Source organism: Bremia lactucae, linkage group LG1, assembly GCF_004359215.1.
Source record: "Bremia lactucae strain SF5 linkage group LG1, whole genome shotgun sequence".
Classification (NCBI taxonomy): Eukaryota; Oomycota; class Peronosporomycetes; order Peronosporales; family Peronosporaceae; genus Bremia; species Bremia lactucae.
This window is the reverse complement of record NC_090610.1, coordinates 11,195,197-11,218,898: the sequence shown is the minus strand read 5'-3', so window position 1 is coordinate 11,218,898 and position 23,702 is coordinate 11,195,197. Positions and strand designations below refer to the sequence as shown.

At 44.0% G+C, this 23,702-nt stretch overlaps 8 protein-coding genes across 8 annotated transcripts; 5 read left to right on the top strand and 3 right to left on the bottom strand.

Moving 5' to 3' along the window:
- Positions 1-5,258: 5,258 nt before the first annotated feature.
- On the top strand, positions 5,259-7,345 carry CCR75_001197 (uncharacterized protein; the record flags this gene model as incomplete). The annotated part of the gene is made up of 2 exons (XM_067959302.1): positions 5,259-5,487; positions 5,555-7,345. The coding sequence occupies 2 exons, from the start codon at positions 5,259-5,261 to the stop codon at positions 5,650-5,652; spliced, it is 327 nt and encodes a 108-aa protein (XP_067820427.1). The 3' UTR covers positions 5,653-7,345.
- On the bottom strand, positions 5,663-6,790 carry CCR75_001198 (uncharacterized protein; the record flags this gene model as incomplete). Its single annotated transcript, XM_067959303.1, has 1 exon — positions 5,663-6,790. One exon carries the CDS (start codon positions 6,788-6,790, stop codon positions 5,663-5,665), a length of 1,128 nt encoding a protein of 375 aa, XP_067820421.1.
- Positions 7,346-7,465: 120 nt separating the features above from the next.
- Positions 7,466-10,003, bottom strand: CCR75_001196 (uncharacterized protein). Its single transcript, XM_067959301.1, has 8 exons — positions 9,187-10,003; positions 9,056-9,121; positions 8,797-8,982; positions 8,622-8,721; positions 8,389-8,546; positions 8,094-8,328; positions 7,898-8,027; positions 7,466-7,836 (listed from the first exon to the last, which is right to left on the bottom strand). The coding sequence occupies exons 6-8, from the start codon at positions 8,165-8,167 to the stop codon at positions 7,663-7,665; spliced, it is 378 nt and encodes a 125-aa protein (XP_067820426.1). The 5' UTR covers positions 8,168-8,328; positions 8,389-8,546; positions 8,622-8,721; positions 8,797-8,982; positions 9,056-9,121; positions 9,187-10,003; the 3' UTR covers positions 7,466-7,662.
- Positions 10,004-10,176: 173 nt separating this feature from the next.
- On the top strand, positions 10,177-12,610 carry CCR75_001195 (uncharacterized protein; the record flags this gene model as incomplete). Its single annotated transcript, XM_067959300.1, has 4 exons — positions 10,177-10,351; positions 10,414-10,574; positions 10,659-11,269; positions 11,411-12,610. The coding sequence occupies 4 exons, from the start codon at positions 10,177-10,179 to the stop codon at positions 11,988-11,990; spliced, it is 1,527 nt and encodes a 508-aa protein (XP_067820429.1). The 3' UTR covers positions 11,991-12,610.
- A 723-nt stretch (positions 12,611-13,333) lies between these two features.
- Positions 13,334-15,252, top strand: CCR75_001194 (uncharacterized protein). Its single transcript, XM_067959299.1, has 2 exons — positions 13,334-13,577; positions 13,662-15,252. The coding sequence occupies exons 1-2, from the start codon at positions 13,407-13,409 to the stop codon at positions 14,961-14,963; spliced, it is 1,473 nt and encodes a 490-aa protein (XP_067820428.1). The 5' UTR covers positions 13,334-13,406; the 3' UTR covers positions 14,964-15,252.
- Positions 15,253-16,011: 759 nt separating this feature from the next.
- CCR75_001193 (uncharacterized protein) lies at positions 16,012-16,623 on the bottom strand (the record flags this gene model as incomplete). Its single annotated transcript, XM_067959298.1, has 1 exon — positions 16,012-16,623. The coding sequence occupies one exon, from the start codon at positions 16,621-16,623 to the stop codon at positions 16,012-16,014; it is 612 nt and encodes a 203-aa protein (XP_067820423.1).
- A 336-nt stretch (positions 16,624-16,959) lies between these two features.
- CCR75_001192 (uncharacterized protein) lies at positions 16,960-18,009 on the top strand. Its single transcript, XM_067959297.1, has 6 exons — positions 16,960-17,072; positions 17,126-17,184; positions 17,255-17,425; positions 17,508-17,551; positions 17,618-17,682; positions 17,745-18,009. Exons 1-6 carry the CDS (start codon positions 16,973-16,975, stop codon positions 17,963-17,965), a joined length of 660 nt encoding a protein of 219 aa, XP_067820422.1. The 5' UTR covers positions 16,960-16,972; the 3' UTR covers positions 17,966-18,009.
- A 474-nt stretch (positions 18,010-18,483) lies between these two features.
- CCR75_001191 (uncharacterized protein) lies at positions 18,484-20,272 on the top strand. Its single transcript, XM_067959296.1, has 7 exons — positions 18,484-18,849; positions 18,907-19,003; positions 19,069-19,191; positions 19,268-19,357; positions 19,430-19,505; positions 19,578-19,822; positions 19,901-20,272. The coding sequence occupies exons 1-7, from the start codon at positions 18,489-18,491 to the stop codon at positions 19,941-19,943; spliced, it is 1,035 nt and encodes a 344-aa protein (XP_067820425.1). The 5' UTR covers positions 18,484-18,488; the 3' UTR covers positions 19,944-20,272.
- Positions 20,273-23,702: the final 3,430 nt, after the last annotated feature.

Here is a 23,702-nt window from a genome sequence, read left to right as displayed (position 1 = left end):
AATATGCTCAGCATCGACAGCAATAATAAAAGGGAGAACAATGACGCGCTCACAAAAGAGGATCATGATATCGAGTCTGTCGACGGTCGAGCATGGATTACTCCCGTTACGTGATTGCGGGCACGAAAAGCCGACGTCTGTTTCGTACAGGATTACATTGCTAATGCCCTGGACCGACAGAATCAGAAATAAGAAAAAAATAGAAAGGTTACAATCATGTTCTACTGTCTACGGTAGATCTTTTAAACTTGTACTGACGAATGTGGGCTGTAACATATATAAATTCCTGACCAAGTTAATCGGCCGCCAAGGCAATGCGTGCACGATCGAGCTGCTTTGTAAATTGCGTAAGAATCCTACGATTTACGTTGGATGTCTTTGCTTGTGCTACCATTACGAAGCTTCTCCGGTTCCGAATCAACCGGTACGGTCCGAGGACACTCAACACTCTGCCGGAACAGGCAGAGGTTGAAACGGAGCAGGGCATAAAGCACTAGGGTTCACCAGTTGAAAACTTCACAAGCACGTATATACTTGCGTAAGATTTCAAATTGGTGAGAGCAGATATCGCGATTTACAGTAAAATAAGTCTTCTCACGTCCACGATGCTCACTTATTAATGCATCATGACACTCATACATGATGCATTGTTATGAGTCGGTACGACGACACGAGCTGTGTCGTCAGCAATAACTGTAAAATACTGTAATTCAGTGTGTTGTTTATCGATCTGATGAAGATCGAGCGAACTCGACAACCCTTTTTAGGATTGTTGTGATGGATCTCTGAGGTGTATTATCAAACCTTTAAGAGTCTTATCTTTTTAATAGGTTCTTCTTACGTCGTCAACTAATGTTAGCGATAAAACACTTATTATTGCAACAGTGGGCTTGTCCTAACTGTTGATTTGCGCAGCCGGCGCGAAAGGACATAATTGAAGACGATCAGTTGTCCTGTCTGTATTCCACGGAAAATTATACTTCGCTAAGAAAGACAACCAACTCGCCATTATGTACAAGAGGTGTGTACTGCTTACGGCCGTGCGTAAAGACGGATGGTCCGTGTAATAATGAACAGTCTATCTCCCAATAGGTAGACAGTAAACTTAGCCAGTGCATATTTCATGGCAAAGCGTTCCTTGTCACGCAAAAGAGATCGTGTGACCAAGCGTCTCTAATTCGAGCTGAAACACGTGCGTTATGACAGGACCAAAAGGCAGATTCTCGATGAACACAGTTACCTGTGTTTGTTCATCAATTGGATCACTCATGAAAAAACTCAGGATGTACCGTGTGTGTTAGGCATAAGCGTCAAGGTCACGCTTGCCATGTTTCAAATCCAGGAGCTCCGTTCGAGCCCTTAATTCGGCAGGTGGCGGCCTGAAGGTTTGCCTAAGATGGGTCTTTAAGACCTACATACGACAAAAACACAATTTAGGTCGTGAAGCTCTAGCTCTAAGGCCCAAGATTTGGCACGTCCGGCCAAGTTAGACATGCAAAATTTCACTATCGTCGCGACTTCATCGATGCGGCGAGCTTCACTGGCATCGTCTAATTTGACGAACGCAGAGAGTCGCCTTTGACTGCCTTAAGCTTGAAGATTTCAATCTTGAAGCTTTGGGGTCGACGCGGAAGCATCGGCCCGCTTACAGCTTTTTAACGCTGCTGTCTCAACAGTTTCAACTCTTAAGCACCCTGTTCTCTCAACACCTCTGCGTGCCGACAACCTTGCTGGCGAAGCAAGGTACCTTTCTGTTGGGCCTTGTTGTATAAATTCGGCGATAGCCGCATGTTGCTTCTATTCTTGTAGACCGTACAAGGTTGTATTAACAGCTGTCCCGCCTTCGGCCGATATAATACGTTCGATCGGTTTTCATTCGAGGTCACTCGACTGAGTGAATTTCTCACGCGTTGCGTGATAGCCTTCTTGAGGGGCTTAAAAGCTCCCTCCTTTTTCGTCAAACATGTTTATGTTGGATGGAACATGCGTAGGCCGTTGAACTGACTTCGAAGTGCTACCAGGTATACCGGAGCACCATTTGCTAACACTGATAACAGTACTAGTCAACCTACACTGATTACAGGAAGGTGGGGTGCCTCAACTACTTCACGTTCACGACGTGCAGAGGGTGGTTCTCAGCAGCTAAGAAGTCGTAGCTTTAAAGGTAGATTCTAAGGCTTTAAATACAAAAAAGTTAATATGTATTAATATATTAAGTGCTTTCATAACGATCTTCTATCTACTGGCTTGAATATATTAACAACTTCCTATGCAATGCGCCTCCTTGCGCGACGCGTAATCGTGTCTTGTAACAATTGGCGGGGTTATTTTAAACTTAAATCAAGCAATCGATAGAACCAATGTCTTTTTGCGTCAATGTTACCAAATTTGATAATATTGAAACTATTAAGTCAAAGTTAATTAAGATAAAAACTTTGTTCCTCTAAACGTTATTTTTTCTAGTAGGAAATACCACTGCTCTTACAAAATAAACATAATATTTATGTAACGGGACACCCCGTTGCAGTGAAGTGCCTCGATACTTCACGTACACTTACGTGCAGACGAATATTTATAGTAGCTAAGAAGTCTCAGCAACTCTAGGTCAATACTTAAGGCTTTAGTATAGGAAATAATAAAACTGTATTAATATTAAGTCTTACATTACGATATTCTATCTACTGACTTTGATTTATTAATATCAAATTATGTATAGCGCCGCCTAATCGTGTCTGGTCAAGATTGCCGAGGTTGATTTAAACTCAAATCAGCCAATTAATAAAACTGTTGTCTTGTTGACCAAAATTTATATTGAAAATATTGAGAAATAAATGCCAAATGAAAAGAATTTTATACACTTTATTAATCCTCTAATATGAATTAATGTGTGTTATTTCTCTTATAGGAAATAACATATATGTAACGAGACACCCCGTTACAGACAGGCTCTATCAGAGGCTCGCGCCAATAATTCTTTGTTTTCAGCAATGGTGGGCTCATTACTCTTCAAAGCTTCTCTAAACATTGCGAATTGCGCCTAAGGTGATAGACCTCTACTCAGTCCATGGATCATGGCGTTTAAGCCGACCCATAGCAAAGATAATTTCAAGTCTCGAATCCAGATGAAGGACAAGACAGCGTTCCATATTGTCAACGGCCATAGGTTTATTACTAAGTTCAATGGAACTTTACGAACCGTCCCCGTCGCTACGCGAACATTGATCAAATCACGTGCACCTTAAGTGCCTCTGCATTTCAGCTGATTAGATTCAAGAGAATGACATCTAGCACAATTTCGATCCTACGTCAATTACAATGACCATGCTTATCAAAGCCCTTATCAGTCACCTTAGCGAATAACAAGTCGGGCTTGTACTCACGCCTCTTACCATCAAGCTCAAAGCTCTTCGGCACTAGAATCTGTTTATCTTTACCTCCATGTGAAACAAGAGAGCCTAATTCTTCTCCAGTTGGGCGTCCGTCCTCACTGGGTATCGGGGTTATCTCGCATTATTCTAGATTTCTGGTATGAGGTGGGGGTCGTGCTCTTCTGAGCTTTGCGCGGCTTTCGCAACGTACAATCTGGGCGCAAGTACTTAGTACTCCCCCACATATATCATCCACGAGTGTTTCTTTGCTGTTTAACAGCTTGAAGCTCTTCTTCTGCTGCGAGAGTGAGGTCTATGGGCTCTGGTCTATTAGACGAATTAAATGTGATCGAAAGGCTACAGTGACGCCCCTGCATAGAAGCACCGCTGCATAGCAGCAATAGAGTTCTCTAATTCTGGACATAGTCCTTTAAGTTCCTTTTACCCTGATGAGTAGATAGAAATCGCGATCGTATGCAATAAGCCTAATTATCTCTTTCAACCAACAAGGAGATTTCCTCCCTCTTTACCCTCATGTGTCCTGATATTTGAATTAAGGGGGCGAGCCCTAGGCTACAGATCAGGTGCAGGGATGTACCGCGTTGGTATAGATGCCGCTAAGTGGACTTGTATTTATCCGATAGAAGTGGACTCATATTGCTTGAAGACTTTTAGCCTAGCATCAAGCATCTTAAGGCTCTGAGGGTAAGCACCCTGTTATCTCAACACCTCCGCGTGTTGAGAGCTTTGCTGGTGAAGCAAGGCTACTTTTTCCTGGGTCCCGTCGTGATCATGTTGTATGAACTCGGCTATGGCCGCATGTTATTCATCGGTGTTCAGAAAGAACAGCATGGCGCCAACGGCTGGCCCGCCTACGACTGAGCTCATGCCTTCGATCGCTCTCCATTTAATGTCACTAAAATGAGAGAGTCTTTTTATCACGCACCGGATTCAACAATAGCGGATGTGCGTTGCGTGATAGCCTTCTTGAGGAGCTTGATCACTCCCCTGTAACAGGGTGTCCCGTAACACAAATATTATTACATAACCCCTGTAATGGAGTGTCCTGTTACATAAATATTTTTTTCTGTAACAGGAGTAACAAACATTGTTTCCTATGAGAGGAAATAAAAAAAGAAGTACAAAATTATTATGGTTTTTAATTTTGACTTAATAATACTAAATTTGGTAATATTGACGCAATAAGACATCAGTTCTACTAATTGGTTCATTTAAGTTTGAATTAACCCCGCCAATCGTCACAAGACACGATTGTGCGGTGCGCAAGTAGGCGCCATATATAGTTAGTTATTAATAATAGAGTCAGTAGTAGATAGACAAATATTACGTAGGAACTTTATATATTAATATAGTCTTACTTATTCTGTATTCTAAAGCCTTAGACTTTTCTCTTTCAACGCTAAGAGTTCTTAGCTACTGAAAACCTTCCTCTGCCAGTCGTGTACGTGAAATAGTCGAGGCGTCCCTCGTTCACTGTAAACAATGTAGGTTGACAAGTACTGTTATCAGTGCTAGCAAAGGGTGCCTGAAGAGGAGCTACGTCGCTCCTAAAGTCAGAGGAAGACTTTTAGACTCAGAAAGTATCCCATCTGTATAGAACGAATGAGTTTAACAACTCGAAAATACTTTAGCTAATTTAAAAATAGATTTCGGCCGCCAGATTTAGCGACCACATTGTTATCCATAATAAATGGGATCTAAGTAATATATTATTTTAGAACAGGATAAAAGGGTACACGAATTAGTTGACATCGTACTTAATGGCATGTAACATAAGGCAAATTCAGCAGAATTTCGCTTTAATTTTATCAACAGATCGCAAATTGGTATGATGTAACTTTTACAACAAATAGTTAAGATTTTTCGACAATGCCAGCACTAGATGCAAACACGGAGATTTCTTGGCACGTGAAGGATTTATTCGAGGAATCTCTAGGCATCAGTATACCTCTAGAACTCAAACTTCTCAGCGCGCTGGTTCTTCTTTTCCTTTTCTTGCTGTTTCTCATCATGTTGCTCTGGGATCGATACGGCAAAGAAATTGGGGGGCTCTATACGTCGCCTCTGGGGGCCATGGCACGAGGACAGGGAGAAAGTGGTGCGCCTCCAGATGTTTCATGATTTCTATACTGTGACGCAGTACTAACCGATTCTTTCTTATCTAGACATTAAGGTGCACGACGTCGCTGACGAGTTTTCGATCTACCAGAAGTTGCCTACTTTCTTTTACGAGTACATGCCTCAACGGAATAAACGAAACTAGAGCTATTGCATTAGCATCTAAGACGATTTACTGCCGAGGGGGACTCAGCGACATCAATTGGTGTATCCAGGCTGTCGTTTTCGTCTTGAACCATTTCTTGATGTGTCACCTTTCTGTACTTGGGAAGTTCTGCCGTGGACAAGACCTTGACTGGCAGTGCGTACAGATATACTCCAAAGCCCACAAAAACAATTGCAGCCATCGTGTACAGTGTAATTAGCTGGCCAAAAAGCACAGCACACAGGAGCGGAAGAAATACTAGCTCCATTGCGCTGGCGATCGCTTTGCGAATGGAATCCAGCTGCTTAAGGAATAGACTGGTCACGATGCCAGTGAATGACATAATTAGTACCATTGGTAACACGTAAGGCGAAAAGAGCTCGCTGAAGTTGGATATAGTCAATGCGTCTTGGGCTGTCTGGCCAGTCATTCCCATGCCGAGCATTATCATCGTGCCGATGATGGAGTTGAAGTACATGAAGACGTTTTGTAAATTAACCGTGATTGCGACTTGCTTCTTCAGTAAAACTTCATTGTACACACCCGCAAATGTACCACTTAGAATCTGCGTTAATAACAATAAGTAAGCCACGGGCCTTGGGCCATTATAGTTAACACCGAATCTAGCAGAACCGTCAGTATCTTGTGTGCTCAGCGTCTTGATAGTGCACCCTATGGTTATAACTCCCAAAGAAAGCCACTGATTGCGATTAAGTCGTTTGGAAAACATCAGTTGGTGCAGCACTCCCGTGACTACGAGCCGGAATTGCATCAGCAAAAAATACGTCGAGGCGTCAAAGGCGCGCAAATTGATGTACGAAAGCACGTCATAGACCACATAAAGCCCTGACGGAATAATGTAAAAAAGTATAAGTCTCGCGTGTGTCCGTACTTGAGCTAGCATAAATCGGATTCGTGCAGCGAGGGATGAGGTCGTTATAGTTTCTGTCGTCATGTACATGTAGGTGGCCAGCAACAACTTGAGCAGCGACTGCAGCACGACTGCACATGCCGAGTTAAAATGCACGCCTTGCCGCTTCGCTAGCTCACTCAGCATCCCGTAGCTTACCCAGAGCCCAATGTATGTGACAAAGATACATCGTTGGGCTTTCGTCTCTAGACCGAGCGGAGTCGTCATTGGCTCTTCGAAAGTTACGCTTTAAACATTTAAACTGGTTGGTTACATTACCACTTTTACTAAAATCGAGATCGTGCTGGATGACGATGCAATCTCGGCAGGTGTCTTACCGGCTTTTTTTACGCACTTCGCGGCGAGTACCTGCTTAATCAACCCCTCACAATACAGTCAAACCCGCCGCGGGTTGCGAGATGAAGCGCCATGTTGCCATCACTATAAACGTGCATTTCCTTCGTCGACCAAGAGCTTCTGCGACGGTGACATGGTCAGTCCGCCGTGGGGTTTGGGTTGGCAATGGCGATGCTTGTGGTGCCAAGTTAGATAAGACGCTTAACGATGATGTATCAAGATTGTTCCACAAAATGATAGTGTGGCATAGATTAACAAAGCTAGCGACGTTAAAATTGGCATTATATGCAGCTTGATAGTCCACACTTCATCAGCCAAATCAGAGTCATACATCCATGCAGATCGTTCGCAGTCACAATTCGTTGCTTTTGCATCTTGCCGGAAGATTCTTGTAGTAAACTTGCTTCATCACTTGTGAATTCTGAAATACAGCAATCTTGAAAGTCTTTCGTGATATATAAACAGCATACTAATTAGCTAGACAATAGCAATTTTATAAATCTGGTTCCATTGTGGCCTCTATTGTCGCCTCAATCTCGACTTAAATATTTTTCAGGCTCATTTGAAAAATTAAATTATTATTAACGATACTGTAGCTGTGCAACTCTAATTCATATTTTTGTCGTACGAATGTTCCTTGCAATGCTCACAAAACAACTAACTCCTAAAAAAGCATGATGCAGCGAGGTAGACACATAAATTCGCCCTGTAAAATCTATTTGGATCTCACGTATAAAAATCGTCTAGATTCGCTTGATTTCAACGAACGTACGGTCTGGCACGGCACGTGGGCTGTTGTCAACTGCATTGTCTATCTTTTCGCAATGTAAAGGAAGGATGGTGATATGAGCAAAGGTTCCACCGGATTCGCCTTTGCACAGCTGGCCAGGATTAATGACAATAGAGTCCTTGACGCGCTGCATATTAGCAATAAAGTAAGCATCAGCGTGTTCGTATCAAACCACATCGTGTACTTACCCCACAAAAGCGATTTAATACAGAAGGAAGCAATATAATATCAGGCGTCTGCTCGAATTGAAATTGCTTCCTGTATCGCAGATCAATGGGTGCCTCGCTGCTCGGCGGCGGAGGAAACAAAGGGTAGAAGCTAAAGCACAAATTGGAAAATGAGGTTCAATCTCCAATTAAGCGTGTACAAGGATGGACGACAAACCTTCGCTGGTCGACAACTTGTTCGCTTAGGCGCAGAAGCCGGTGCTGGTCGCGGGCTTGAGCTCTACGGGACATTGTAATTGTGTCATGATAACGAGGATGCAAACCCCAATACGTGAATGTAAAGACCTGTAAAGCTCATTTGAGCTCATTTGCAACACAACGTCCAATGCTGATGTTCCGAACACAACTCCATTGATTGAGAATGTGGTGGGGTTTGACATGAAATGAATGCGCTGCAGAATGAACAATGCTTAATTTAAGTGCAGCACGTTAAGAAAGGAGCGGCAGCAGACCTTAGCATATTCAGCATTCTCGAACGCTTCGCATGCTTTGTGTTTGTTTAGCGGGGGCTGAGGGTACACATATTCGTGATTAGCATCTCTAAGCGATGGAACCATTACAATTTGTATTCTGTCGTTTTGTGCCAGCACGTTATTTAAAAGGGTCATCACTAAACGTAAGTAAATTAATCGCGCAGCAACGATTAGAACGAAAACAATCTTTGTAATTTAAGGATGAAGATCACCTTTAAACAAAAAGATCTCTTCGTAGCTCAGCATCATGTCATCGTATTTAACTAGGCCATCTTGAAACATTGTGTGCATTGAATCAATGAAAGGGCCCACCTGACAACATGACAACAACAACAAAAATGTTATTAGATTAATGTACTGTGACGGTAAAGTTGGTGTATTGCTTACGAGAATGAGCACGTCTGGCTTTTGGCCAAGCGCGACCTGAAGTAGATCATTCAGCGGCAAATAGTTTACATTGCTCATAGTCGTAAAAGGGCCACAAGCAATAAGGACACGAATTGGGCTTCCAAGCACGCCTTGTTCGTCAATAACACTTGCGGGTAAAGCCGTTTGAACCGGTGCTGGAATTGGCTATGAATCCAATCAGCAGCGCCATATCATTTGAGATAACGTCCAATTTGTAATGAAAAATGAAAGAACTCACATCCAAAAACCGCTTCACTACCATGGAAGACCGCGTATCTGGAAAAACACCTTCGATCGCAACAATCTTCGGTGGAATTCCACCATATCAGCGGACCAAATTTACAGGAAGTGAATAACCACAATGCGAACCTTGCCAGGAAAGACCTGGAAGTTGGGGAGTCCACTCAAGTCGAGTAGTACGCGCTGACCACCGCAAGACTTTCTTGATCCTTCAATCTGCACCACGCTAGGATTCAATTTTCCTTCAGCTGCTTCGCACACGATTCGACCTACTACTGTCACCTGTGCCGGTGAGGGATCTCCAATTGGTTTTAGTTCTTTTATATTGTATTTGTCCTTAACTAGCTCCTCGTACTCGACAAGCTGCTCGTCCAACGCTACTGCTCGTTGAAAAAGCGGCGTATACATGTACGAAGAGTCAGGAGCAAGGTTTCGATTTGGGAACGGCACCTCTATATTTACAGGGAGCCGCATATTGGTATCCATTCCCATTAACTGAATCTTTAAATGTGCATTGAATTCAGACACCATCTTGCCAGCATCCGTGCGTTTTTCGTAGCCACCACCAGGTGGTGACTGCATGAAAGACGGTGATTTCATACCGTCCTTGCGTTGAACCTTAAAATTACCTGCAGGGCTGGAGAAGGAGTGACCACGCTTGCCTTGTGGTGACTTTATGTTATAAAGCGACTCGAGCTTAATCACGGGTGTTTTAAGAGAGCTAATTTTCTGTGATGATTCTTTGAATATTGACTCAAGTATCTTCATGTGCTGCTTTTCCTGTTTGAGGTGCGAACGAAAAGCCACAAGACCATCGTCGTTCGCGGCCCCTGGAAGCTGTTTGTTCATAGAGAAAGCGTCCCATTGTGCTGCTATGTCATCCGGATTCATGTCAAATTCTGCGCAAAGAGACACACACGTGCTGGCTGCATCCTCTTCCAATTCTAAATTGCATGCCGCGAAGGCTGCTCGGATAGATGCGACGTCGACGCTCATGAAGGTCTGAGTGGAAAGCGCTGCAAACGGCGTCAAATATCATGATTGGTTGAAAATGTATGTTTTGCTTTCGAAATTTAGGCTTCGAGGAAAATCATGCCGTTTAAAAAAAGAATCGGAAGTATGAAGCAAGAGGTCAAATTCGTGACTTGGAACATCAATGGGCTGCGTGCGGTGCTACAGCGTCTTAATCAGAATTTGCATGACTTCCTAACAAGTCTCGACGCAGACATCATCTGCTTGCAAGAGACGAAGATGACGCGCTCAGAGCTCGACGAAGAATTTGTTCGACCGCGAGGTAAGCGATTCAATCATACACATCATTGGAAAGTCAATGCCAACAACACTATTTTATGGAAGGATTTGATGCATTCTACTCTTTCTGTCGTCATCGAGGAGGATATTCTGGTGTGGTGACATTTGTTAAAAGCAACCTACCGACAATTGCTGCTGAAGAAGGACTCACAGGTCTCTGGCAGACTGAGGACAGCGTAGGTCACGTTGGATCGATGCACTACGAGGTAAATATTACTATCATTACCACAGTCATTGTCATACTACGATTTCATGAGCATTGTGGCGCCAATTGATGTTTGAATTTTCAGCTGCCATCGACATTAGTTAAGGATTTAGAAGGTGGAGGACGGTGTGTCATCACTGACCACCAATCTTTTCTGGTGCTCAATACTTATTGTCCAGCACTAGCTTCTGCAGAACGCTTGGAATATAAGCTATATTTTCATAAATTACTACAAGACCGCGTTGATACTTTACGAGCGGCCAAAAAGCCAGTCATTGTCGTGGTAAGTGTAGCTATCTTGGAACGCTGCGTGAAATTGCCGATCTCATATTTACATAATGACATGGAGGGTGACATAAATATTGCGCATCAAAGAATAGACCATTGCGATCCGCAAGCTAATGATGCTGATTGTAGCTTTGAAGATCACCCGTGCAGAAAGTGGATGAACTCTTTTGTTGAAGTACCAGTAAAAGAGAGAAACAAACTTCTTTTAAAACTCCAGCGTGTTGATAATATCTGTAAAAACACTTCAAGAAAATTAGTCGATTTGTTTCGACATTTTCATCCAGACCAGACAAAAGCATTTACGGTGCGTAACTCATCGGAAGTCGAGTTAAAGTCACTTGGCGTACGTTTTAATTATAACGAGCGGTTGCTACATGCATTGTTAAAAGTGCTGGAACACGCAAACAGGTGCGCGTCAAACAAATTATGGAACTCGAATAGACTACATTTTAGTCGATCCTACTCTTCTCGAATGTATAACTTCATGCAGGTGCGCTGTTGATCATGAAGGCTCGCGTGAACTGGAACCTTACTTCTACATATCCATAGAATTGATTCAAATCGTCTTGGGTCTGATCACTGTCCTGAGGTGATGTCGTGCGTTGTGGACTTCGCGAGTACCAAAAACAGTAAAACCACGGCATTGTGCGCCAGAAATTATGTGGAATTTTCAGGCACACAACAGAGTATCAAATCATTTATTGTTCAACGCGACAAGTTGGATATCAAAAGTTGCACGAAGGAAGCGTTTGGATCATCGAATTTGCTCCAGAAAAAGGCAAAACGTGGCCAACAGTCAATATCGTCGTTCCTTACTCAAACAGGGACGAAACGAAAGTCTCATATGGCTGGCGAAGAAATTAGAAGCAAAATTGGTTCAGCTTCGCATCGAACCTTTAACGCTGTACATTGTGTAGATCCCGTGGCAAGTAAAAAATCAGTAGAGGAATGGGGGCTCGTTCTAAGTGGCCGACCTCCTCCAACACCTATATGCTTTTGTGGCCAACCTTCGATTATCCGATCAGTGATAAAGACGGGTGAAAATCGGGGTCGGAAATTTTACGTCTGCACAAAGCCTGCGGTAAGATACCTGATCAAGCATTCTTTCAAGACTGGTCTTGCTAACTGAATGGGAAACAAATTGTAGGGAGAAAAAGGGAATCCTAACGCAAGGTGTGATTTTTTTAAGTGGGCCAAAAGTAAAAGCCACAAGAAAATGAAAGAAACGTGACCGCAAGAAATAATCACAGAGGCAAATTATTTAGAACTTGTATCTTGTACGGACCAACTCAAAGCAAGCGAGGCAATTGTCGAAAATTTGAGCTGATAAACCCATTTAATAAATCTACGCATGACACGGATTTATTTATATAGACAGTCTGAGGTCGTTTGTCAAACGGATGGACTGGGTAGCTGACGTGGCCATGGACACAGCAACTTCGTAGCGAACAAGCAACCGCGACATTGGACCGATTATAGCAGAACTGGATAAATTTATGGACAACGACGCGACGCACTGGACTTCGGCAGGGCGACATGGACACGAGACGCCGCACGACAACGCGACATCAGAGCAATTGTTGCAAGACTTCGTGTTGGGACAGAACGAGATCAAAGAGTAACGAGAAAGAAAAATATATGTGCTAGCGTAGCACCATGGACATAGGAGATCGCCAGTCGTAACTCAATGTACCTCACCACCTTAACTTATTAAATAGGTCGTTTGTCTAATTTACAAAGACTTTGTAAGAATTTAGCACCGAAATTCTCTTCATTTTTTGAAAAGGCGCAAAATAGTGTTCTGCCAACGACAACAACACTGTTGCCTAAGCTGCTATAGCTGAAGATAAAGCTCTTAGGAAGGTTACGAAGATAGGAAGAGCAGTGTGATCGCTTTAAATGGGGAAATTGTCATGTCGACCTCTTATGAATAAGAAGATTCTTCAAAAAGTATTTACAACTTTAAGTAAAGTTGCCTCAAATCCTTCCGCGCACAAGTGACTTTCGTTGGACAGATCCTTGCCAGGAAATATATTAATTTTTAAGGATAAGCGTACACCTATTGCGGGCATAGTGAGTGAAGCCTACATGGCGATCACGCAATGATTACATTTTATGGAAGAAGTTTGTAATAGGCCCGGTGGCTACTAACGTGATTCTTATTGACCGTCAAAAGACGATGCCGGATACTTAGTAAAGCCTTTGACAAGAAGAAGCGTCTCTTTAAATGAATACTGAGCATAGATTTGGCTTCTATATATACCTTCTTTACTATCCCCAATTGCCAATTGCAAGTGGCAGATTAAAAGCCCGTACAACGAGCTGAACGCGGCACTAATACATATTAGTCTCGTGAAGAGACCAAGAGGAGAAGCGTACTTGGCAGAACCACCGTTTTAGTTACGATAAATACGATAGAAGAGAAATGCTATTTCCTGTCAATTATTACATCGAAGAGATTTAATAGCCCTCAACAAATGTTCTTCAACGTTACTAACCACTTTTCCTTGAGCAAAATCTTTAGAATTTGGTCATTCCAAAACAAATGCTAGGTGTATTTTCGAAATCTGCACGCCACTTTGCGGTACGCTCGTCCTTTTCGCTAAGCCAGCAAGGCCGCCTCATAAGTATTCGCCGCAATCCATCGGAGAAGACACTCTTAGCACTCAAATCACTGCTGGGCGACCGCCTATCGACTGCCTCGTCCGTGTTAAAGGTACTTCCACCGCCCATTCTCTTGCGACTTTTGACGCTCGAATCGTTGATCTAAGCTACCGCAATTGGCCCTGGTTTCTTATAGCAACACGGAACAGACGAATCGTACCATGCAGTGACCTCACCCGACGCAGTCGCCTTCGTGCAATCCACGGAAGAGGTGGCTGCGGTCGTGAAGATTTGCGCAGCTGCTGGCACGCCTGTAATTCCATTTGGCGCAGGTTCTTCTCTCGAAGGTCATATCTCAGCTTCTCAAGGCGGCGTGTCTATTAATCTTATGGGCATGAACAATATTTTGAGCATCGAGCCTGAAAACATGAGCTGCAAGGTTCAGGCTGGCGTCACCCGCGAGCAGCTTAATGTGGAACTTCGCGCCACAGGCCTTATGTTCACCGTGGATCCCGGCGCGAATGCTTCCATTGGAGGCATGATTTCCACCAACGCCTCGGGTACTACCACCGTACGGTACGGCAATATGAAGACTAATGTCATGGCTCTAAGTGCTGTTATGGCTGATGGACAAATTATAAAGACGGGTTCAAAAGCTCGCAAGTCATCGGCTGGTTACGACCTCACCCGACTTCTCATTGGATCAGAAGGGACGCTTGGCGTGGTCACGGAAGCTGAGCTACGCCTTTTCGGTATTCCAGAGGCCGAGAAGACGATGATTTGTCAGTTTAATTCCATTAAAAATGCTGTCGACACGTGCGCGATGGTCATGCAAATGGGCATTCCAGTGGCCCGAATGGAGTTGATGGATGAGAATGCTGTGGAAGCTATAAACAAATACTCAAAGCTTAAAACTCCTGTACGACCTTCTCTTTTAGTTGAGCAGCATGGTTCGCCAAGTGAAGTAGAAGCGCAGAGTTTTGTCGTAGTGGAGATCGCTAACGACTTTGGGGCCAGAGATATTGAGCTTGCTACAAGCATTGAAGAGCGTAAGAGACTTTGGAGTGGCCGCCACACTGCTTGGTACGCGACGATGAGCCAAAGGCCTGGAAGCCGCGGTCTATCCACGGACGTTGCTGTCCCGTTCTCAAATTTGACAGACGTCATTGTTGAGACGCAGGCCGATTTAAAAAAATCTGATCTGTTTGGTAGCATCGTTGGGCATGTTGGAGATGGCAATTTTCACGTAATGCTGCCGTTTGATCCCGAAAATATTGAGCTCATGCAAAAAGTGCGCGATTTTTCCGACCGTCTCGTCAAACGTGCGATTGAGTGTGGGGGTACGTGCACGGGCGAGCATGGCATTGGTAATGGAAAGATGAGTTATTTACGATTGGAACACAGCAACAGCGTGGATGTGATGCATACAATTAAAAAAGCGCTAGACCCCAAGAATATAATGAACCCCGGTAAGATATTTTACGGTGCGGAACGCTGAGCAGCCGTAGCGAATGAGTAGGTATTGAGACATCAACTTTGAAGTGGTCAAGGAGAGAGAGTCACATATAAATGGGATCAATCTTGGTGATGAAGACTATTTTAAATGCATGTGATTATAAGCATCTGTTGCCTCAATTGGCTCGAAGCCTCACCATGATAATGTAAATTCTTCTGGAAAGTAAATACATAATAAGTAAGATGTTTCTGCAATGATTCAGAGCGCGAATCTGTAAAAGGGCATCGTTACAATTGCGGGATAATTCGTAACTCTTAAAAACAAATTACAAAGTTAAATTTAGTTTTCATTACGGGACAATCGCGTCTTATAACGATTGGCGGGGTTGATTTGAACTTGACTCAACCAATCAATAGAACTAACGTCTAATTGCATCAATATTACCAGATTTGGTATTATTGGAACTATTAAGTCAAAAATTACTAAAAATAATTATTATAACTTCATTTCTTATATCCTTTCATAGGACATAATACTAATTTTTACTCTCTTAGGAAATAATACTGATGTAACGGACACCCCGTTACAGATGGGCTTGTGTTTAAAGTTGCGGCAGTCCGATCATTGACGTATGTCAACATACACCGCACCTTTGTGTGGGGTTGTGACTATGCCCACATGCTCCATATATCGTCGGGTCGACGCAATTTCGCATTGGCAAACAAGTTCAGTTTGTCCGGATTATACCTATAGAAAATTGTATTCCACGAATTATGGCATTACCTGAGTTGCCGATCTTCAAGGACGAGTTGCTTTATAAACCACAAATTTTATGTACACTCAACATTCGGACACCCTAACACGAGACATAAACTGCGTGTTTTTCAGCAGCTTTCAGTTGCCTCGACTCTAATGCAATCATTTAAGGTCATTATCGGTTGCAAAGTTGAGCATCTGGTTGCGGAATTTGATGCGCCATATACCACGTTGCACGTTATATTATCGTGTCTAAAAGTTAACATTTGTTGACGTCGCAACTATGTGGCAAAAAAAATCATCTAAGTAGATCTGACATGTTATCTATCAAAAATTAATTGCAGCAAGAAGCCTTGGCTTCCGGGTCAGGAAAGTACATGCCAGCAGCCTTAAGCTTTCGATTTATGAAAAATATAGCACCGACAGCGATTGCCGTAAGCGTCGCAACAAAGGCAAGAATTGTCTGCAGTGTCTTTTGATATTCTACTTCAGCCTTGGCCGCTTCGCGCTGAGCTCGAGACTTTTTCTTACTCGTTCGGCTCGACCGCTTGTGCTTCTTAGTCTGTTTTTTTTCCTTTTCAACAGTCTCGCCCTTCTCTTCCTCCTCCAGACGCTTCAAGTAACGCTGAACGCGACGTGCCACCTCGTTGCGGCATCGGTCCGAAATTTTTGAGGGATCCATGATGCTTCCCCGCACCTGCGTTTGACACTTACCGGACATCTTGGATATTATTTTCTCCATGACTTCTGCTGTCAGGCGCGGGTCAACTTCCTGCGCGGGCACGGCGTCGTCTGCTGTCTCCTCCTGCACTTGTAGCGTGTCCTCATCGACCACCAGGTCACTATCCACGCCAATGGCCACATCTCCGTGCTCAGTATCGCCCGTTACGACGGTACCGACAGCGGAAAGCGCCACTAGAAACAAAGTCAGAATATGGCAACGCATTTTGCTGCCACAGAATGTAATTTTTAAAATGACACGCGTCAATGCATCAATTCAGCACAAGCCCTTATTTTAGGTGTACGGTACAGACACCTCTTTATACGCATGATCGATGATTTGTACTTGCCAACTGGCTCTGCTTCCAATTTCAAAATGAAATTTTCCCCTATTCATGTACTTGTACGAATCCGTCAGTAGTTTCTCTGTAAAGATGCTATTTTGCATTATGGAACAAACTTGATACAATTTAGCAATTCTAACTAGCATCTTCCCATACGAATGCATTTGAGTGCGCCACATCACGCATTAAAAAAAGAGCGGCCAATTGCTTCTGCGACATCGCTCGGGCAGGATGACCACAATCTTCGACGGGTACGACGAAGAGTATCGCACATTAGCAAGCGATATCTCAAAAAAGCTTAGCGAGATTGCTTCGTTTGATGAGCAGAAGGGTGAGAATCTGTCGAAACCAATTGAAGTTATGGAAACTGACTGCCTGTTGCAGACAAAAAGAAGGCGAGCATCGTGCATGTGGGCGATTTGTTGACTCAAGCGACGCAGCTGGTAGGTTTAAAGATTATATGCTGAAGATTGACCTGGGGCATTCATTGTGTGTGGCTTGAGTAATTTGCAGATTCAGCAGATGGAGCTGGAGGTGAGAAGCTTGGATGCAAACACTCGTCGCGAGCTTTCGAATAAAATACACCAGTACAAAAAAAGCTTGGCTTCACTGTATGGGGAGCTAACAAAAATTCGCGAAAAAGTGGAGCGCGAGGGACTTTTTGGTGACCGCGATGACAATGCCGTAAGATGACATTGTTGGGTTGCTCACTGCAGAAGGGAGTGAATGATATGCTGATATTGCATTTTTACTCAATTACAATTAGGCTTTAGTGGACCACCGCGATCGCATGGCAGCAGCTACTACTAAGTGAGTTGTGTGATCAGCTGCTTGACGGAGTCCGAAAAATAGCTTTCTTACTATTTATTGTCGCAGAATGCAAGGAACGACCAACAGATTAGTAGCTGCCCGAAAAGAAATTGCTGACACCGAAGAAGTTGGTACGTTATTCACCATTGCCGCTTTTTACGACAAAAATTGACGTGTCTTCCTGCGATGTCAGCTCTTGCAATTGGCGAGGAACTTAGCCGAAATCGCGAGAAGATTGAAGCTACGCATGCAAAGGTTAAAGGTGTGAATGAGATGGCTCGTCGTGGCGGCAATATCGTCGGCCGCATGTCAGCGCGAAACAAACGCCAGCGCATGGCCCTGTCGATTGCCGCCGGATTCATTATTGTCGCTATTTTATTGCTCATTTATTTTGGCATTTTTAAGAAAAAGTAAACGAAAAATCGTTGCATGTAATACAAGAAAAATTATTCATTTAACTAGCACCACCAGAATTTATTTGAAAGTGAGATTGCTTCAGCTCAGCGTAAACAAAAGCAGCGAAGGCATCTATGGTAAAAAAAATCAGGAATACAATATTGCCGAGGTCAAGTTCCATTTGTAATGTGCACGTGCCATAACTAGCTCTTGTTTCTATCACCTTCATATAGAACACAATGTCATTCACAGAGTAATTCGTGCGAAATGCATAAGCGACAAATTTGTTCATAAATTTGCAATTGCTGAACTTGAGCTTGAGCATTCGGTTTATGTGCTACCTTCAAGCATAAGATTTCTGTATGTCCACCTTTTTTCGAGCGGAGAATGAGCTCATGTGCAACGCTGCCTTGATTCTATTCGGAATAATGACTTTTGCATTTAAACTTAATTAATAATCAATATGTCAGCAACGTTAAAATAAAGTCAAAGGGCTGTCACATAATCTCGACGGAGTGCTGCCATTAACATAATTTTACCCATGACGCAACCAATGCTTGCCATGGGCATCGAGGGTAGCGCTAACAAACTCGGAGTTGGTATCATCCGCTACCTTGCGGATGGATCAACAGAGATCTTGTCTAACCCGCGGAAGACTTATATTACACCACCAGGCCAAGGTTTTCTGCCGCGCGAGACGGCGTGGCATCACCAGAATCACATAGTGGGCATCGTTCGCACAGCGCTAATTGATGCCGCCATCTCTCCAAATCAATTAGACTGTATTTGTTATACAAAGGGTCCAGGGATGGGCGGTCCGTTGTGCTCTGCTGCAGTCTGTGCGCGCATGCTTTCGCTTTTGTGGGACAAGCCGCTAGTTGGCGTCAATCATTGTGTCGGTCGTAAGTGTCAATGCAATTGATCTAGTTTTGCTTCGCTTAAAAATCCCACTGTCATAGATATTGAAATGGGTCGGTCGGTGACCAAAGCTGCTGACCCTGTCGTATTGTACGTGAGTGGGGGCAACACTCAGGTCATCGCCTACTCGATGCAATGGTGTAGCGTCAATCTTTTATGAAATTGAGTCAAAATTCGGACTGACTTTGATTCTTTATGTGTAGCTATCGCATATTTGGTGAAACAATTGATATTGCTGTCGGGAATTGTCTTGACCGGTTCGCACGAGTCCTGGAGCTGTCAAACGACCCGAGCCCAGGGTACAATATTGAAGTGCTGGCCAGAGAGTACGAGCTATCGCATTTTCTTTAATCACCTTTTTCGTTTTGCTGTGATAGCTGAACATAATTGTTATTGATTTAGGGGCAAAAAGTATATTGAGCTACCTTACATTGTGAAGGGTATGGATGTATCGTTCTCGGGTATATCTACATTTATTGAGAAGGAAGCAAAGTAGGTACAAGCTTTCATAGTGATTAGTCCCACATTAGTATGCCGTACAATTTTTAACTGTTCTGCTTGCAGCAACAAGATAGAGTCAGGTGAATGTACCAAGGCGGATTTGTGCTTCTCGTTACAAGAGACAGTTTTTGCCATGCTTGTATGCCATGTGATTCCCTAGTCAGCAGCTTGCTTACCTGTATAATTTGAAGCTCATATCATTAACTTTTAGGTCGAAATTACAGAGCGTGCGATGGCTCATTGTGGACAATCAGAGGTGCTAATCGTCGGTGGCGTCGGATGCAACCTTCGGTTGCAGGAGATGATGGAAATTATGGCAAAAGAGCGAAATGGGCGCGTCTGTGCAATGGATCAGCGCTATTGTGTCGACAATGGTGCGATGATTGCTCAAGCTGGTGTTCTTGAATTTCAATACGGACAGACTACGCCGCTGGAAGAAGCGACTTGTACGCAAAGGTACGGTTGCATGATTGTAAACTTATTACTTCGATAGTATTTGTAGTAACGACGCTTTCGGCTTCTTTGCATATATAGATATCGCACCGACGAGGTTTCTGTTATTTGGCGCACGGATTAGAGTAGGCTGACATAGCATGGCTTTCTCAGTACTTATATATAAAGGGTTCGTATCTTTCGCACCTATGAGCAAGGACAGACTTTGTAAAGTAGGTTGGTCTGGATGGTGAGTAGGTGTAGGCATCAGGCGACAAGAGAGTCCTATGGTGTCAAGAAAAGCGTATTGAGTGTCATAATGCATTCAAATATTGGCCCTGTTCCAAACATTTTTGCTCTCCAAGAACTGTCCGGTAATAAAAACTCTACCAGTGTGCTGATTTTCAAGAAAGACTTAAAGAAGTTTGGCAACAGTGTAATTAAGTGTTGTCGTAACTTCCGGAAAACGCCGAGCTTTTATCAAATGAATTGTGTACTAGACTTGTTTCAAGAAGTAAATGAAGCGGAGCTACCTCGCTCCTAAAGTCAAAGGAAGACTTTTAGACTCAGACGGTCACTTAGTTCTCTTGAACTAATGGGTTTAACAACTCAGGGAGTCGTACAAGCTATTAAGCTCAAGGAATCCTAGTTCAAGGGATTCAGGGGTTCGTAGAACCAAGTGACAAGTAGTGCCCAAGAGGGTATACCTTAGAAAGGGTTCTATCTCTTACAGATCAATGCGCAAGCCTTAGAAAGGCACTTAACGCTTTAAGATCAAAAGGGAAACTGCACTTATTTAATTATTTAAATCTAACAACCTTACCTTGCTAATTTAAAATAAATTTCAGCCGCCAGATTTATATCTGGCGGCGACCACATTTGTTACCCATAATAAATGGGATTTTAGTAACTTACTATTTTAAAAAATAGATAAAAGGGTATTTTACCCATAAAGTAAATGAACCACAACAACGATTCTCCAACCGATGTGTGCCCCATTACACCCACCCCCATAAGACTGTTGACACCAAGTGACAACATTCGCTTCATTTCCTCTTTGAGGTTGGGACATAAACAGCTAACGGTTCGGTTGTGTTTTTCATTCCTTTGTCTCATGACAATCAAGGGTGCGTCACAGACTCTTAGCACCTTCCTCGACGATGAGGGAATGGCGGACTTTAAAAGTCAATCCCCATCAGAGGAGGAGGAGAAAGAGCGAATGTTCTGTCTCGCCTTCTCCTCCGGATGAACGTCGGCGGGCCCCCAACCCGTTCCCAGAACGTGGTGCCGCTGATGTCTTAACTGCATTGAGCAGGACACGGGACCATGAGTCCAATATCATAACGAATCCGCTCGATTAAGAGCAAAAGCGGATAATCCTCATAGTGCAAAGAGCTCATCGTCGGGCTGCCGAGATAGCGAAAGCTAAAGCTCATAGTGAATATAGATTCAATCCGCTTAGTGCGGACGAGCTACCCAAACAGATAGTGGGTCACAGCTTGGCACCTGGATCTCCGGTGACCCGGCGAGAACGCCGGAGGAGATTGATGCCCGCGACGCTCTTCATGAGCAATACCTTACGCCAAAGGTAATGACGCGAAGCCAGTATCTGACGCGTTTACGTGATCAAGTCCGTGGGGCTTCGGTGACCTCCATGAGGGAAATTCCGATCGTTTTGTTTTCAAACGAAACAAGGAGTGAAAACGAAGTCTCTTTTGAGAACTGGGTCCACCGGGGCCCGACGACTTCGTAATATCTGGAATATCAGAGAGCCTGCGGGTAGAGGTGATATTCGTTCGGAACGGAAGATTCGCTTCGATTTCCCTAAGCTTAAGGCCAAAGGCCAATTACGTTCGGCATTTATGCCACAAACGAAGAAAGGCCTAGCCGATATTTCAGTGCTTCGGTTGACCATACAACCAAGGATCGAAGCCGCACTGAGGCTATAGATCCACCTTATTCCACGTTTGGTGGTGGGAAGCGTCGTTTGACGCGAGTTGGCCCTGAGCTTGGCGCTCAAAAATGTCAACGGCGAATGGGCAATCTTGCTGAAGAGGTACCTCGAACTCCCAAGAGTTTTCAGAAGAGGGGATCCCTAGCCACTTCACCAGATACTGGTATTGACCCTTGCGACGACGTAGCTTCAAAAAGTTCTCCACATGAATGTGAAGGCCCCCCCGCGCATCAAGCAGCGCGGGAGGGGGCCGAAATTTTGGCGGAAACATTTGATGCTCTACGGCACGAGCTGCAACTTCTTCGTGAGGTCCTTGCTCGGGTTGAGAGCTCTTTTGAAACGGTTCGGGGCCGTCTTTCAACGCTGGAGCGTCAGAAGCCTCGTTTAGAGGGCCAGCTGGATATCCTGGTGAGGATGCAGCAATCTGCGGCAGGACCGCCTGTCTCGGCGCAAGTGCCGTGAAGTCCACGTGGGGAGGGTCCCGATATGGCATGAGCAAGCCAACGTAGAATACTGGGTGTGTACGCAGCTTGCTAGGAAGGCTAACCGTATAAGCTAGGCCCTTCTTGGCCACGACCGTAAATAATTAAATAAAGCGCGGGCGCAATCTGGTCTTGAAGACCGCGGAAACCAAGTTGGTAGGAAGATTTTTAGCGTTTAGTAAAACTCGGTCTCCAACCATAATATAATTAGTACGGCTTCCACTTTTGGCATATGCTTGTTCTTTTTGCTTGACTTGGCTATCAGCCATTGTATCCCTTACATATCTTGAGACACTAAATCGCGTCGCGAGAAACTCCTTACTTGTTTCCGAACGGTAACAGGGCTGATATCAGCAAGCTTACCGGCTAATTCTCCTCCACCAAGCCCTGAATCACGCAGTGGTATCGTTAATGGAACGCGTGGGTGGGTGAGACTGTTGCCATAGAACGGAGTATAGCCTGTTGAAACATGTACAGCGTTATTTAACCCAAATTCCACCACTGGGAGCATTGAGCTCTAGCGCTTTGATGTCTGAGCACACGCGCTGCGTAAAACGTCTTCAATGACGCGATTGGCACGTTCACTTTGACCATCGGTCTGCGGATGGTCCGCGGTGGACATGTCCAATATGTTGCCAGCACTCGGAAAACTGATTTCCGGAATTTACCCGTGAAACGGGGTCCCGATCGGAGATAATCGCCACAGGCAAACTGTGTTGTCGAAACACGCGATCGATGAACAGCCTTGCGGTACCTTCACCATCAATGGTATCCGGCACAGCCGCTAAGTGAGCCATTTTACTTAATCGATCAAGACCACTATGCCCGTATTACTGGTCGAATCTTTCGGTAGGCCGAAAACTGCATCATAATAATGAACTCCCAACACCCTGTGGGTACGGGAAGAAACGGATTACTTCAGTAATAGGCGACATTATAGTCTCATGATCCGACCTGCGTAATAACGCATCAGCCAAACCATTCTGCTTGTCAGGCTTATATTTCACCTCGAAATTGTATTCAGGACTGAGCAAAGCCATCGAGCCATTCTCTGTGATAGATGGAGCGACTTAGTCGCAGTACGCAAAGACACGTAATATATGTATATATCACAAACGACTCAGAGCCTAGCAGATTAACCATGAACTTGACAAGAGCATAAATCATTGCAAGTAACTCTTTGTCATGAACTGGGTAGTTCTTTTCCGCAGCTTTAAGCTGTCTAGACTCGAACGCAATTACACCTTCTCGCCCATCATTATCTGTTTGAAACAGAGCACTGCCGATGGCAAAATCCGATGCGTCACAGACAACGCTATAAAGCCAATTTGGATTTAGCAGAGCCAGAATCGGAGCATGGATAAGACTATCCTTGACTGCTTTAAAATCATCATTATCGGTGTAAGTGTAGCACCAATCCGTGTCCTTTTTAAGGAGTTTTTAAAATGGCCTAGCCATATCAGCGTTA

Bases quoted from the DNA above. Each gene is read 5' to 3' on its own strand.
- CCR75_001191 (XM_067959296.1), top strand. From the start codon at position 18,489: ATGACGCAACCAATGCTTGCCATGGGCATCGAGGGTAGCGCTAACAAA. The intron at 19,004-19,068 runs GTGTAGCGTCAA...CTTTATGTGTAG, and splicing joins ATCGCCTACTCGATGCAATG to CTATCGCATATTTGGTGAAA. The intron at 19,358-19,429 runs GTAGGTACAAGC...TTCTGCTTGCAG, and splicing joins TTTATTGAGAAGGAAGCAAA to CAACAAGATAGAGTCAGGTG.
- CCR75_001192 (XM_067959297.1), top strand. From the start codon at position 16,973: ATGACCACAATCTTCGACGGGTACGACGAAGAGTATCGCACATTAGCA. The intron at 17,073-17,125 runs GTGAGAATCTGT...TGCCTGTTGCAG, and splicing joins TTCGTTTGATGAGCAGAAGG to ACAAAAAGAAGGCGAGCATC. The intron at 17,426-17,507 runs GTAAGATGACAT...AATTACAATTAG, and splicing joins GTGACCGCGATGACAATGCC to GCTTTAGTGGACCACCGCGA.
- CCR75_001194 (XM_067959299.1), top strand. From the start codon at position 13,407: ATGCTAGGTGTATTTTCGAAATCTGCACGCCACTTTGCGGTACGCTCG. The intron at 13,578-13,661 runs GTACTTCCACCG...GGTTTCTTATAG, and splicing joins CTGCCTCGTCCGTGTTAAAG to CAACACGGAACAGACGAATC.
- CCR75_001196 (XM_067959301.1), bottom strand. From the start codon at position 8,167: ATGTCCCGTAGAGCTCAAGCCCGCGACCAGCACCGGCTTCTGCGCCTA. The intron at 8,028-8,093 runs GTTTGTCGTCCA...TTTGTGCTTTAG, and splicing joins CAAGTTGTCGACCAGCGAAG to CTTCTACCCTTTGTTTCCTC. The intron at 7,837-7,897 runs GTAAGTACACGA...GCTAATATGCAG, and splicing joins TATTAAATCGCTTTTGTGGG to CGCGTCAAGGACTCTATTGT.